This window comes from Anguilla anguilla, chromosome 10 (assembly GCF_013347855.1).
Source record: "Anguilla anguilla isolate fAngAng1 chromosome 10, fAngAng1.pri, whole genome shotgun sequence".
Lineage (NCBI taxonomy): Eukaryota > Metazoa > Chordata > Actinopteri > Anguilliformes > Anguillidae > Anguilla > Anguilla anguilla.
This window is the reverse complement of record NC_049210.1, coordinates 43,501-57,072: the sequence shown is the minus strand read 5'-3', so window position 1 is coordinate 57,072 and position 13,572 is coordinate 43,501. Positions and strand designations below refer to the sequence as shown.

The 13,572-nt window shown below is 44.0% G+C and overlaps 1 protein-coding gene across 1 annotated transcript in view; it reads left to right on the top strand.

Annotated features, from left to right (window-relative positions):
- The window catches only part of zgc:63587 (uncharacterized protein LOC393431 homolog), a 32,356-nt gene extending 18,884 nt beyond the window's left edge, over positions 1-13,472 (top strand). The window contains exons 8-13 of the mRNA XM_035436132.1: positions 3,778-3,879; positions 4,637-4,782; positions 6,396-6,479; positions 6,958-7,015; positions 8,484-8,601; positions 10,491-13,472. Coding sequence (XP_035292023.1) covers positions 3,778-3,879; positions 4,637-4,782; positions 6,396-6,479; positions 6,958-7,015; positions 8,484-8,552 — 459 coding nt within the window. The 3' untranslated portion in view covers positions 8,553-8,601; positions 10,491-13,472. The remainder of the gene's footprint in view (positions 1-3,777; positions 3,880-4,636; positions 4,783-6,395; positions 6,480-6,957; positions 7,016-8,483; positions 8,602-10,490) is intronic.
- The last annotated feature ends 100 nt before the right edge of the window (positions 13,473-13,572 follow it).

Below are 13,572 nucleotides of genomic sequence, written 5' to 3'. Positions count from 1 at the left end.
TGACTCACTCTAGAGCTACTCCAGCCAGTTCTCTGGGTTCGCTTTTATTTCCTTACAGGGATTGCCTCTCCTGCCTGGCATCCCCAAAGCAGAGGCAGAAGCAGACGATCTCCCTGATGGTGATGAAATTAGAACTGTACTATGATGGACACAGTTTGTGTTCCTGAGTCCCTTTTTAAAAAGCTGATACAGGGCAGATTTAGCCAGCAGTGGTGTTCTGATGGCTAGTGAAACAGGGCTAGTGAACTCTGCTTCCATTCAGTTCTGTGCTGTGAGCCGATGAGATCAGTTTATTTCCTTCTTTCCCCCATTGTTCATGTTCTGTCTATTTTCTTTTGCTTTGTTTGCCCTTGTGCAAACTCCCCATCTCTGCATGATCGCGTAGTGAGTCTGCCCGAGCCGATCTGAGGGTCCTGTGGCAGGGCGACTGACTGACTGTCACCATCTCCTGGGCAGCGAGCACGCAGCCTTTGTTTTCAGTGCTGCTCGGCAACAATGGCTCTGCTGCCGATGGCCGCGGCTCTCCAATGTGCTTTGAATTCACGATACAAAAACAATCTGTAGTCATAACAAGCATTTTCTTTTGAAATAATTGAATAAGCTCCCAGGTTCCTGCTAGTTTCAAAACCGTCCTTTTTATGTGAAATAATTCCCAAAAGTGGCAGGAAAACATTTGTTGTACATTTCTGGCATTGTTTTAAAATGCATTGTAACTGTGCTTCTTAAATAAACAGGGCTTTGATGTTAAAACATAAATAATCATATCTGCTCCTGTGGTATTTGTAGAGAAAAGGACAGTTTGTTTTAGCAGTGGTGCTTAGTCAGGTGCAGAACAGGAAGTGTAAGATCCTTTTATGCCAGGAAGGAGAGCTTTAGACCTTAGTCCTTCCCCTAAGAGGTTAAAATAGAGGAAGCGTTCATGCACTCCACCCCCTCTCCCCCCTATTTTAATTAGAGTTCTTCATGCCCCACGCAGGCTGTTCCCTGGGTTTCATTAAAAGCTGTTTTGCTTGATGAACTCCCACATGGCCTCAAATGGCAGAACACTGCTCTGTGCTGGATGTAATGTGATTACAGACAGACTGGTCTGTACTGTATGTGATGTGATTACAGACAGACTGGTCTGTACTGTATGTGATGTGATTACAGACAGACTGGTCTGTACTGCATGTAATGTGATCACAGACAGACTGGTCTGTACTGCATGTGATGTGATTACAGACAGACTGGTCTCTACTGCATGTGATGTGATTACAGACAGACTGGTCTGTGCTGCATGTAATATGTGATTATGGGCAGACTGGTATGTACTGTGTACAGTGTGATTAAGGGGAAAATGGTCTGTACTATAAGTAATGTGATTATGGGCAGACTGGTATGTACTGTGTACAGTGTGATTAAGGGGAAAATGGTCTGTACTATAAGTAATGTGATTATGGGCAGACTGGTCTGTCCTGTAAGACTTAAGATGCTTAATCTCTTAGTAAAAAGAGACTTATGTGCGATTTGATTGAGGCTTTTAAATTTGTAAAAGGGATTAACAGAGTGAACTACAAGAGATTCTTCAGGTTGAGTTCTGTTAGTAGAACGAGGGGACATACATGGAAATTAGCCAAAGTTAAATTCTGCGCAGACATTAGGAAGGTTTTTTTCACACAGAGAGCAGTCAATGTGTGGAATAGCCTGCCAGGTCACGTAGTCGACTCTGAATCTCAAGGCCAGGCTTGATATGGTGCTAAATACTATCTAGTTAGTAGGTAAACTGGGGTACCTTTAATGGTAGGAAAATGGCGAGCAATATTGGTCTGTACTGTAGATACTGTGGCAGATAGTGGTCTGTACTGTAGTTACTGTGGCAGACAGTGGTCTGTTCTATAGTTACTGTGGCAGACGGTGTTCTGTACTGTAAATAATGTGGCAGAGAGTGGTCTGTACTGTAGACACTGTGGCAGATAGTGGTCTGTACTGTAGTTACTGTGGCACACAGTGGTCTGTACTGTAATTACTGTGGCAGACAGTGGTCTGTACTGTAGCTACGGTGGCAGAAAGTAGTCTGTACTGAGTTACTGTGGCAGACAGTGGTCTGTACTGTAGTTACTGTGGCAGATAGTGGTCTGTACTGTAGATACTGTGGCAGATAGTGGTCTGTACTGTAGTTACTGTGACAGACAATGGTCTGTACTGTAATTACTGTGGCAGACAGTGGTCTGTACTTTACTTACTGTGGCAGAAAGTGGTCTGTACTGAAGATACTGTGGTGGACAGTGGTCTGTACTGAAGTTACTGTGGCAGATAGTGGTCTGTACTGTAGTTACTGTGGCAGACAGTGGTCTGTACTGAAGATACTGTGACAGACAGTGGTCTGTGATGTAGTTACTGTGGCAGACAGTGGTCTGTACTGTAGTTACTGTGACAGACAATGGTCTGTACTGTAATTACTGTGGCAGACTGTGGTCTGTACTTTACTTACTGTGGCAGAAAGTGGTCTGTACTGTAGATACTGTGGTGGACAGTGGTCTGTACTGTAGTTACTGTGGCCAACAGTGGTCTGTACTGAAGATACTGTGACAGACAGTGGTCTGTGATGTAGATACTGTGACAGACAGTGGTCTGTACTGAACTAAGCTCTTATTTTAGTACTTGGATGAGCATCACATCCAATGGGGCTTGACTGAGAGAATGACATGTATACAAGTTCATGTGTGAACTGTACTTATGGTGCTGTGTGACATTGTGGTCTGCAAATGGAACGCTTCCTTTGCCAGTAATTTGGCCATTTGTTGTGTTGTGTGGAAGCTGACCTCATTTAATTGACAGATTGCTTTGTTTGTAGATTTATACAGTTGCAGGAAAAAGTTGGTGAACCATTTTAAATTAGAATTAAGACTTGAAAGGTGCAATTGATTGTGTGTTATTCGTTTATGCGGAATGTGTTTGTCTGTTATTGTAACTTAAATGAAGATCAGACCACATTTAATGAGTAATTCAAACCCTACATGCCAGCCAGATCCCTCCGTTCTGCTACCTCAGGACGCCTAGCACCTCCCTCTCTTCGCACCTGCACTTCCAGAACACGTCTCCTGTCTGTTCTGGCCCCACGATGGTGGAATGACCTCCCTGTGGAGGTCAGAACAGCTGAGACTGTGACCCATTCCAAACGACGACTGAAGACCCACCTCTTCAGGCTGCACCTCTCCCCATCCCTCCCTTCCCCCCTGTAAATGACTAAACTTAGGGTTGTAACTAGGCAGCTGTTTCATAGGTGACTTAGTTGATGCGCCTGTCTTAACGACTACTTGTATTTTTATTTATTTTTATTTTTCCATAGATTGCGTTGTTGCCGTTCTCGTTGTTAGTGTTAATCAGTTTAACCATCAGGGTCCAAGTTGAACTATGCGGTTGTTCCCTGTACTTGGACCGGTACTTCTCTCTAGGGGTTTCGTCATACTTGTTCCTGGTTATGGTTATACACTTTGTTGTACGTCGCTCTGGATAAGAGCGTCTGCCAAATGCCTGTAATGTAATGTAATGTAATTAATGTAGAAATCCAGGTAATTTAGAATGGTTCACAAACTTTTTTTTTGCAACTGTAGATTATAGGCTTTCCAAAACAAACAGCTGAAATATCTTTACATTGCAAAATTCAATTTAATTAATTTATCATTTATGCTTTTTGCCAAAGAAACTTTACAAGAATTACAGCAAACTCTTAATGGAGTGTGAAATGGTGAATGGGGTGCAGAGTGTGGTTCCTAGGTGTTTTTTGTCTTCTTGCAGATCCTGGACGAGATTGCAGAGCACGGAATTCGCATATACCAGCTTCCAGATGCAGATTCAGATGAGGATGAGGAGTTCAAGGAGCAGACACGTGTTCTGAAGGTGAAAGATGGACTGAAGGAAACAATTTTCCAACCATGCAGAATCTACACACTGCTTATTTGTGTGGGGTGCCCCCCGGTGGTGACTCACTGGTCACGTGGGGGACTTGGTGACAGTAAAACACCTGCTGAAGTGAAGTTCCTGTTACAGCAGTATCGCAGAAACCTCTACTGTCTGTTGGATACAAACAGCATTTTCTGCTTGTTGAATTTTATGCTGAATAGTTGAGTAAAAGACATGATGAGCTCTCATACCTGATACTTCTGCATCATTGTAAGGGTTAGAGTCCAGGTCAGGGTAAGCGTCAGGGTTTGGGTCAGGGTCAGGGTCAGGGTCAGGGTCAGGGTTTGGGTCAGGGTCAGGGTCAGGGTCAGGGTCAGGGTCAGGGTCAGGGTTAGAGTCCAGGTCAGGGTTTGGGTCAGGGTTTGGGTCAGGGTCAGGGTCAGGGTTAGCATCAGGGTTTGGGTCAGGGTCAGGGTCAGGGTCAGGGTCTGGGTCAGGGTTAGGGTCAGGGTCAGGGTCAGGGTCAGGGTCAGGGTCAGGGTTAGCGTCAGGGTCTGGGTCAGGGTCAGGGTCTGGGTCAGGGTCAGGGTAAGCGTCAGGGTTTGGGTCAGGGTCAGGGTTTGGGTCAGGGTCAGGGTCAGGGTAAGCGTCAGGGTCAGGGTCAGGGTCAGGGTTAGGGTCAGGGTTGTTAGGGTCTCTGTTGTGTTCCTGTGCTGATGTCCCGTTCTGCTGCTCTTCCTCTCTCTGTTCCCAGGCCAGCATTCCCTTTGCCGTGATCGGCTCCAACCAGCTGATCGAGGTGAAAGGGAAGAAGATCCGGGGACGCCTGTACCCTTGGGGGGTGGTGGAGGTGGAAAACCCCGAGCACAATGACTTCCTCAAGCTGCGCACCATGCTTGTGTGAGTTGCTGTAGCAACGGGGTCAAAGGATGCTGGGTGATGTCATTGGGGTGATGTTGAAGAAGGAGGGTAGAGTCCTGGCTTGAACCTTAACCTCAGTTCCTAACTGCCTCCCATCAGAGAGTGAAAAACCGTGGTTTATACTCGGCTTTAAATAGCTTCAATTATGCGGACTTACACTCTGTTATAACTGATATTCTTAATTATGTAAGCTTAACATAGACAATCTTTTGCTTCCAGAATAACTCTTAACTCTTTTTTTGGTATTTAATTGTAATTGAACAGATCTGTGGGTTTTCTGCACAGACTCAGAGCGGTAACTGTCTGTCAACTCTTCAAACTCAGTTGTGTAATGCTGCACTTTGTTAAACTGCACATTGTTAAACATTATTGAAACAATTTATTGTCATGCTCATGTTAGCTAATGTTAATGTTTGTGAGCCTGCTGTCTGTCTACTATGTAAGGCACACTAGAACGTTGCTATCGTAGCTAACCATCTGCAATACTAGCAAGGTAGCTTGCTGTCTAGACAGTAGCTAGCTAGCAAGAGGCAAATTAAGTGACTGCCTGCAGTGGCAAGCAAGATGGATGCCTGTTGTGTTTTGCTCAACATTTTTATATCCCCTGAGAAGCGATAGTTTGGAACAACTGTTGGTAAAGATCAGTGAATAATACAGATCGGTGAACTGTGTTACCTGGGGTGTGTTTTGCTATAGAGAGGATTGTACGTGAACCTTGAATTTAAGGCTGCGGTAGTGCTCAGGGTGATGTTGTGCTACCCTCTGGTGTAGGAGTTTAGTAACAGCAGCAGGAGGACTAATTAACATCCAGTAGACATCCTGCAAATGTGCTTGAGTGTATGTGTGTTTTTGTTTGTATGTATGCATGTATGTTGTGTGTATGTATAGTGTGTGTGTGTGTTTTTTGTTTGTATGTATTATTATTAATTACATTTATATAGCACTTTTCCAGATGCTCAAAGTGCTTTACAGTGAAGGGGAACTCACCTCACCCACCACCAATGTGTAGCACCCACCTGGGTGATGCACGGCAGGCATTTTGCGCCAGAATGCGCACCACACATTAGCGAAGGTGGAGAGGGAGAGAACATTTATTTAGCCAATTAAATCTGGGGATGATTTTTAGTGGCAAGTTTTTGCGAGAGCCAGATCTGGGATTTGGCCAGGACACCGGGGAACCCCCTACTCTTAGCGATAAGTGTCATGGGATCTTTAATGACCGCAGAGAGTCAGGACCTCGGTTTAACGTCTCATCCGAAAGACGGCATCTCATACAGCACAGTGTCCCCGTCACTGCACTGGGGCATTGGGGTTTATTTGTACCAGAGGGAAGATTACCCCCTGCTGGCCCACCAACACCACTTCCAGCAGCAACTCAGTATTCCCTGGTGGTCTCCCATCCAAGTACTAACCAAGCCCACACCTGCTTAGCTTCAGCCATTTGGCAGGAGCAGAATGCATGGAGGTATGGCTGCTGGCTGGCTAATGCATATATGTTGTGTGTATGTATAGTGTGTGTATGTCTGTGGCATTTAAGTGGCGTAATGAAGGTGGTGTAAGTATCCTGAGCAGGTCTCCCTGTGGTTCTGCAGGACTCATATGCAGGATCTGCAGGAAGTCACCCAGGACCTGCATTACGAGAACTTCCGCTCCGAGCGTCTAAAACGAGCAGGAAGGCAAGTCCCTCTTCTACCCCCCCTCGCACCTGACCCCTGACCCTAATCCCTAATATTGTGAGGATCTGAAATAGACAGAAAAGTGATTCCCCCACATTCTCTTCTCAAACAGAGATATGATTCAGAAATCTTGGTGTTAGGGTTATTTTGGTTGATGAATGCAAGCATGTTCCGCTGTGATTATTTTTCTTTTTGAGCATATGTGTTTTTAGTGATGGAAGATGTGTACTGAGCTGGTAATAGAAAAGCCCTGAGGCAGTGGCTCTGTTCCTGCAGATCGTCCGGCCTACAGGCTTTCATTTCAACCCTAACAAAGCACACCTCATTTAACAGCTAGAGATCTGCCAATTAGTAGAGTCGGTTGTGCCAAATTAGGGTTGAAATGAAAACCTACAGGATGGTAGATTTCAGTCTTCTGTAATTTTGGCACTGATCTGTGTGGAGCTGGGGCTCATAGTGTCTCTGCTGCCCCCTGCAGGGCAGTGGAGGAGGATGTGGTGGACAAGGACCAGATCCTGATGCAGAAGGAGGCAGAGGTAAGGACTGGGGAAGGGGGGGGTGGGTGGGGGTGGTTGGGTGGTGTACTGTTCACTGCAGAGTTTAGTGGGTTGGAAAGTAGGTTTTCTTTTGAAATGCTTGATCATTTCAATGTATCACAGAACCCAAATACATTAACATAATTTCATCAGATCTTTAACAGTAGTTCTGTGGAATTAAGATGTTGTTGTAGAATGAATATCATCCACCCGCCAGTGCTAAATCTTTTAGAGGAACAGTAAAAGTTGTTTAAGTTGATGTTGAATATGGAGAAATCTCTTTTTAGAGTGTAAGAAAATGCTAGATCAGTGGCTTGAAATCAGTGTGGGGTTCCTTTTCTTGTTACCTGATCTTGTAACCTTGAGGGTTTTCTCCCCACTGAGAGGTATTTACAGAAAATATGACCAGTTTCATTATAAAAAAATGGAAGGATTTGCAGTATGTGCAGATTTTCAGGGTTAAGGTTTGGTGTGGGAAGTGTCCTTGGCAGTGGAGTGAGCTCCAGTCTAAAATAGGGGGGCTGAGAAAGTGGCAGTTATCCTGCTTTCCCAGGCCTTCTCTGGAGGCCACCCCAGGCTTCCTTCTGTTGTTTGGTTTCCATCTTGGAGCGCAAACCATGAGAATTACAAATGGCCACTGCATGCCTTCAACATGACTGCACTGTTGCTCTTTCCTGGGGCTGATGTATCGCAGAGACTGGGCAAGGCCTGTATGTTGGTAAACACATCTGCACAGGAAACATTCTCGCTTTCCACTGATAGCATGTTCATTGGTCTGGCCCACTTTACAGAGAATGGCATGGGCTGTGTGTATGTGTGTGTGTGTGCGCGCGTATGTGTGTGTGTCTGTGTGCACGCGTGAGTGCGAGTGCCATGCCTTTGAATAAATATCATATACCTGTATTTATTGGCTTGGTTTGTACTCCAGTATGCATTATTAGCGTTGTTCATGTGAATAGTCTGACTTGGTTGCAGATCAAACTCGATATAATTTATTTTAAATTATATTATCTATTATTTATTTTAAATAAATCTGAATTGTTTTCATCTAATGATAGCGTTGATGAGGTGTAGGAGGTGTTTATTTCTGTGAAGGTAACAGTACATTGCACTAAATTATTTGAAGGTGATCGTAGTCAGTCTAAACTCTTCCTCCGTCAGATACACAGTGCATGTGTCTGTAACAAAACACAACTTTGATCAAACCTGGCTGTTTAAATGTAATTTTGTAAGTATGAACAAACAAAAGTTTGCTTCATTTGTGACAACCTGGTCTGGGGTCAGTCCATAACAGGAAATGGGATAAGGGAAGTGAGTGGGAAATGGAAATGACACTGCAGACCAATGAGCAGCTCCGGTCCCCGTCTGCTGATCCAAAACAACTAACCTGGCCTCCGGTCCCTGTGTGTGTGTGTGCGCGCGTGTGTGCGCATGTACGTTTGTGTGTGTGTGTGTGTTGCTCCTCCAGCTACGCCGGATGCAGGAGATGATCACTCAGATGCAGGCGCAGATGCGGATGAAGCCTGCTGATGAGTGAGATTGGGCTGGCTGTCCCGGGACGGGGTCCTTCTGCACGCCCCGTACAGGTGAGTCATCTGAACCCAAAATCCTCTGCTATGCCACACACACAGTGGCCATGGGCAAACAACTCCACACCCCTCTGTAAACCCACCCAAAGTAATGGCAGTCAACAAGGGTGTCTGTATCAGAACCAGTCCAGGTCAGGACTGGGTTTGGACTGGGATAGGACTGGATGAGGCCTGCATGTGGACCTGGTGCTGACATGCTGCAGTCCAGGCTTGCTGTGTTGGGGCAGTGAAGGTTTTGTGCGTACGCACTTTCTGTAAAATGCTGCTATGCTGTTACTACAGCCCAGAAGATCACTAACACACATCTGCCTGCCCTGGAAGACATCTACAGCTCCCGTTGCCTGCGGAAGGCATCCTGCATCTTAAAGGACCCATATTACCCTGCCCATCACTTGTTCGTCCTTCTGCCCTCAGGAAAGCGCTACAGGTCAATCAAAGCACGCACCAGAAGATTAACAAACAGTTTCTACCCCAAAGCCATCACCACACTGAACTCTGCACTGAAAGTACACCCCCCATAGACAATATTTATACTGTACAATACGTCTGTGGAATACTGATATTTATTCATATTTATCTGTACAACACTTATTTATTCTGTGCATTCAGGTACTCTGTGCTTATTTGGTGCATACATAGGCATTATGGGTATGCGTGTGTGAATTTGTGTGCATGTGTGTCAGAGTGTGTATACGTGAGTGCACGCGTGTGAGCAGTATGTAGAGTTTTTATTATTCATTTTTTATCTTTTATATTTTTATTACCTTGTTTTATCTTGTATATTTGAGCTCCGCTCAGGCAGTGCACATTGTACGCACCAGTACAACGACAATGAAATTCTGTTCTATTCTAAAATGTTCTGAGTAATGTTAATGGCAGTTTCTTTCCAAATCAATGGTGAATTCAGGATGAGTGCTATTTTAACACATAAGTACACGATGGAAACACTTGCTAGATGTGGTGAAGACATAGTTTTATTTATAAATGTGTGGTTAGTGTGGTACAGATGCTGAATGTGTGGTTAGTGTGTGATTAGTGTGGCACAGAAATGCTGAATGTGTGGTTAGTGTGGCACAGATACTGAATGTGTGATTAGTGTGGCACAGATACTGAGTGTGTGGTTAGTGTGGCACATATGCTGAATGTATGATTAGTGTGGCACAGATGCTGAATGTGTGGTTATAAATGTGTGGTTAGTGTGGTACAGATGCTGAATGTGGTTAGTGTGTGATTAGTGTGGCACAGAAATGCTGAATGTGTGGTTAGTGTGGCACAGATACTGAATGTGTGATTAGTGTGGCACAGATACTGAGTGTGTGGTTAGTGTGGCACATATGCTGAATGTATGATTAGTGTGGCACAGATGCTGAATGTGTGGTTAGTGTGTGATTAGTGTGGCACAGATTCTGAATGTGTGATTAGTGTGTGATTAGTGTGGCACAGATGCTGAATGTGTGGTTAGTGTGTGATTAGTGTGGCACAGATGCTGAATGTGTGGTTAGTGTGTGATTAGTGTGGCACAGGTGCTGAATGTGTGGTTAGTGTGGCACAGATACTGAATGTGTGGAAAATCAGTACAGCAAAAAGATTATTGGCTGGACCGCAACAGTGGGGCCAGCCCTACAAACGTGAATGTCTGTGACTGAGTGACTGAAGTGATCTGACTGAGTGATGAAGTTACACCATTGGTCGGCCGAGTTATGAAGTTACACCATTGGACGGCTGGATGGTGTGTTAGGTCCAGCCATATACTAGGTTTTGACCTGGTCTTGTTTGTATTTTTGTTGAATCTGGTCTGTGGGATGCCTGCACTGTGCTGAGCATCCCCACATGGTTTGTGTGGCCTACAGGTGGAACTCTAACTGTTGCCTGTTTTTATTTTCCAGAGCCTTCATCATCCATTCATCCCCCGACCCCTCATGATTGACAAGCATTCAGACCAATAGCATCGGTTCGCTGCCACTCCCCTGAGCCCAAGTGCCTGCCCACACAGTCTACACCATGCTGTGGAATACTCTAACCCCCTCCCTGAATTCCTGTCCCCTGCTCTGACCCCCTCCCTGAATTTCTGTCCCCTACTCTGACACCCTCCCTGAATTCCTGTCCCCTACTCTGACCCCCTCCCTGAATTCTTGTCCCCAGGGCTCCCTGGTCATTCTACAAAAGCAGCCTGTGATTTAGTCCTGAAACAGGATGATCTGTTTACTTACAACCCCGCAGTAACTGAGTTTGATGATTTCAGGGGTGTCCTAAATAGATCACCCATACTGTAGATTTTATTTTAAAAAACCAAAAAGGCTGAGTTCTCAATCTTGGTCCTGCCCCCACCCCTGTCCCATGTGTGCTGGTTAGTGTTTCTTCATCAAATTAGGTTGTTGAAAACTCACGCTGAAGTTCTTCCATAATAATAATTTCTCTACACATTAACATAATGCAGGTTTTGCCATTTACTTTGGCTTTGCTTGGATGTCTTTGTTTCAAATATTTCAGTGACCAGGTTTCCACACTTTCCACTGATTTCATCAGTTACTCAGTGATGTAAGACACAAATTTAACCTTAATAATGCCATAATGCCTATTTAACCTTAATGTCTTATTGTGCTGTATTGGCCGTATACCACATTAAATTAATGCATTGGTATGCTTTTGATTCCCCTTTATTTTAGCTACTAAATGAGACTATTTCTTATAACATTTCACAAATAAATTCATGCAGAAGAAATGTTGAAAAACTTGCAGACATGGGGCCCCAGGACCAAATTTGTGAACTCTGGTCTACGGTACACACCTCTCACATCAGGGACTAATTAAGCCACAGACATGACCTGTCTGATGTAGGTGCTTGTCATTGATGGGCTGTTTACTATGTGTTCCAGGCTGTCTGCATTGTCCCTACTAGATCTATGTAAGAAAAGGGTGTCAGAATTGAATAGAAATTTCACTTCAGCTATTACTGCAACATTGCAGTAATGTCTATGCAGTTCCACATTTATAAATATGGCACTTTAAAGAACAACGGGTGTCCACCTCCATTTTTAAATCTTCCTCTCCCTTGTTTTCTCTCAGTCCGTCCAGAGGAGACCACATCCAGGAGTCCTTAATAGACTTTTTCACATTACTGGAGGCAAACATGCCTGCAAATTTTAATTAGCGCCTGGAAACAGGCCCGATCTTGCAGTTATGTTTAGGGAACTCTGGCTCATAGTAACAGCTGAAAGGGGTGCAGAGTATTCTATCACACAGCACCCTGGACAGCTCCAGCTACTTGTACATGCATTTACAGAGGAAACAAAACTTTTCCTGACAATCTGCCATCTGTCTGACCCTCCATATCTTTCTTTACCTTTTACTGCACTTTTAAGAGTCTTCAGCATTTTCATTTTGCAGTGTATGCCTCTCACTCTTCCCTGTGCACTCTCTACAGTCTCCATCACTGTTCCCTGTGCACTCTTTCCTGTACACTTGCTATCTTTAGGCCAGTTCTTGGCTCCAGGTTTTTTTTTTTGAGGAGCAGCATGTGTGCTGTAAGTATTGAAATAATGTCTAAAAATAGACAGCGCTGCAGCTTCCCTGTGTCAGTGTTGAGAAATGTTTCACTATAATAATTTTTTTCTTCATTGTTGGTTAATCCAGGGTAATGGTGCTAGTCTGAGGTACGTCCTCTGCTTTTGTACGCTGACTGAGCGCATTGAGAGCATTGACGTTGTGTAATATGCTGCCTGGCTATCTGTAATTGATGCTGCAGTTTAGCAGAAAATTTAGCTTCCCCTGTTTGGACTTCCTGCCTCTGTTAGGTCTATGACATCACTCCACTGAGAGTCTTAGCACAGCACGTTCACTACCAGGAAGTGGGAGTGTGTTGTGCAGGAAGTGGGAGTGTGTGGCCAGTGGTGGAAGTGAGTTTTCACTCAGGTATTACCATCTTTACTGAGCGCCTTGAGAAGACGATAACTTGCACAGTGGATTTAGGAAATTTATCTGTTTACAGACCTGTCCTACAGAGCAGAAATGGAATAAAAGCTGTGTTTTATTGTAATTCTCATGACTGAAAAAGGGATAACCGAACAACTATGTAATGCAGTTGTGTGTCTATAAAGTCCTGTGAACCAGGATCTATTGGGTTAAAATGGGGGGGGGGGGGGGAATTAATAGGTAAACATAATGATTAACTCACACTTCAGTTGACAAAAATGTTTGTGTTCATATTTCTACTTACCTTAGTTCTCTCCATGTGATTAATTGGCAAGAGTTAATGTAGGCATTCAAGAGACAGACTATTTGATGAAAATGTAATCAGAACCAAATCAAATACTTTAGTGAATAATGATATGGTTATTGTCCCCTCAGCTCACATTTTGTCTTAAGAAAGATGCACTGTAATCTAAGAAATATCTAATTTCCTTATTCTGGATAAGAGTGTTCATCTTATAGTATGTTATTTTTACTTTTGTTGAATTTGGCTTTGGGTCTTTTCTTGATGCATTGGTCTAACACTATCGTCAGCTCTATATTCAGCCTTTGTGACAAGATCTCAATCTTTGAACCATATTAAGAAACGTGGGCTTTTTCCGAATCATTTTACTTGCCTGGTACTGACTATACAGGTTGCATACAGCTTGCGTACTCAATAGTAGGCCAGTGAACTGCCCTTGACACAGCCCTTGCTTCCCCAAGACATTCATTCTGCTCTGATGTCTAAGTGAAACTGGCCTGTCAGCTTTCTCACAGGCATTTTAGCAAATGGAGATTTGATTCCTGACAGAAAGGCTTCCTCAATGTGTTTTTAGTACAAACCATTTGTTATATAATACTCTTTTTGTACTACGGTTTTACATGGTCATTAGTAAAAATAAATTTTGGCAGAAACATTTCAGTCCCCGCCTTTTACTGCTTTCATAATTTCATCATCCTAATTTCTGATTGGAGCGTTTTCTGCATAATGCCTCTGTCGTATGTAATATTGAGTGC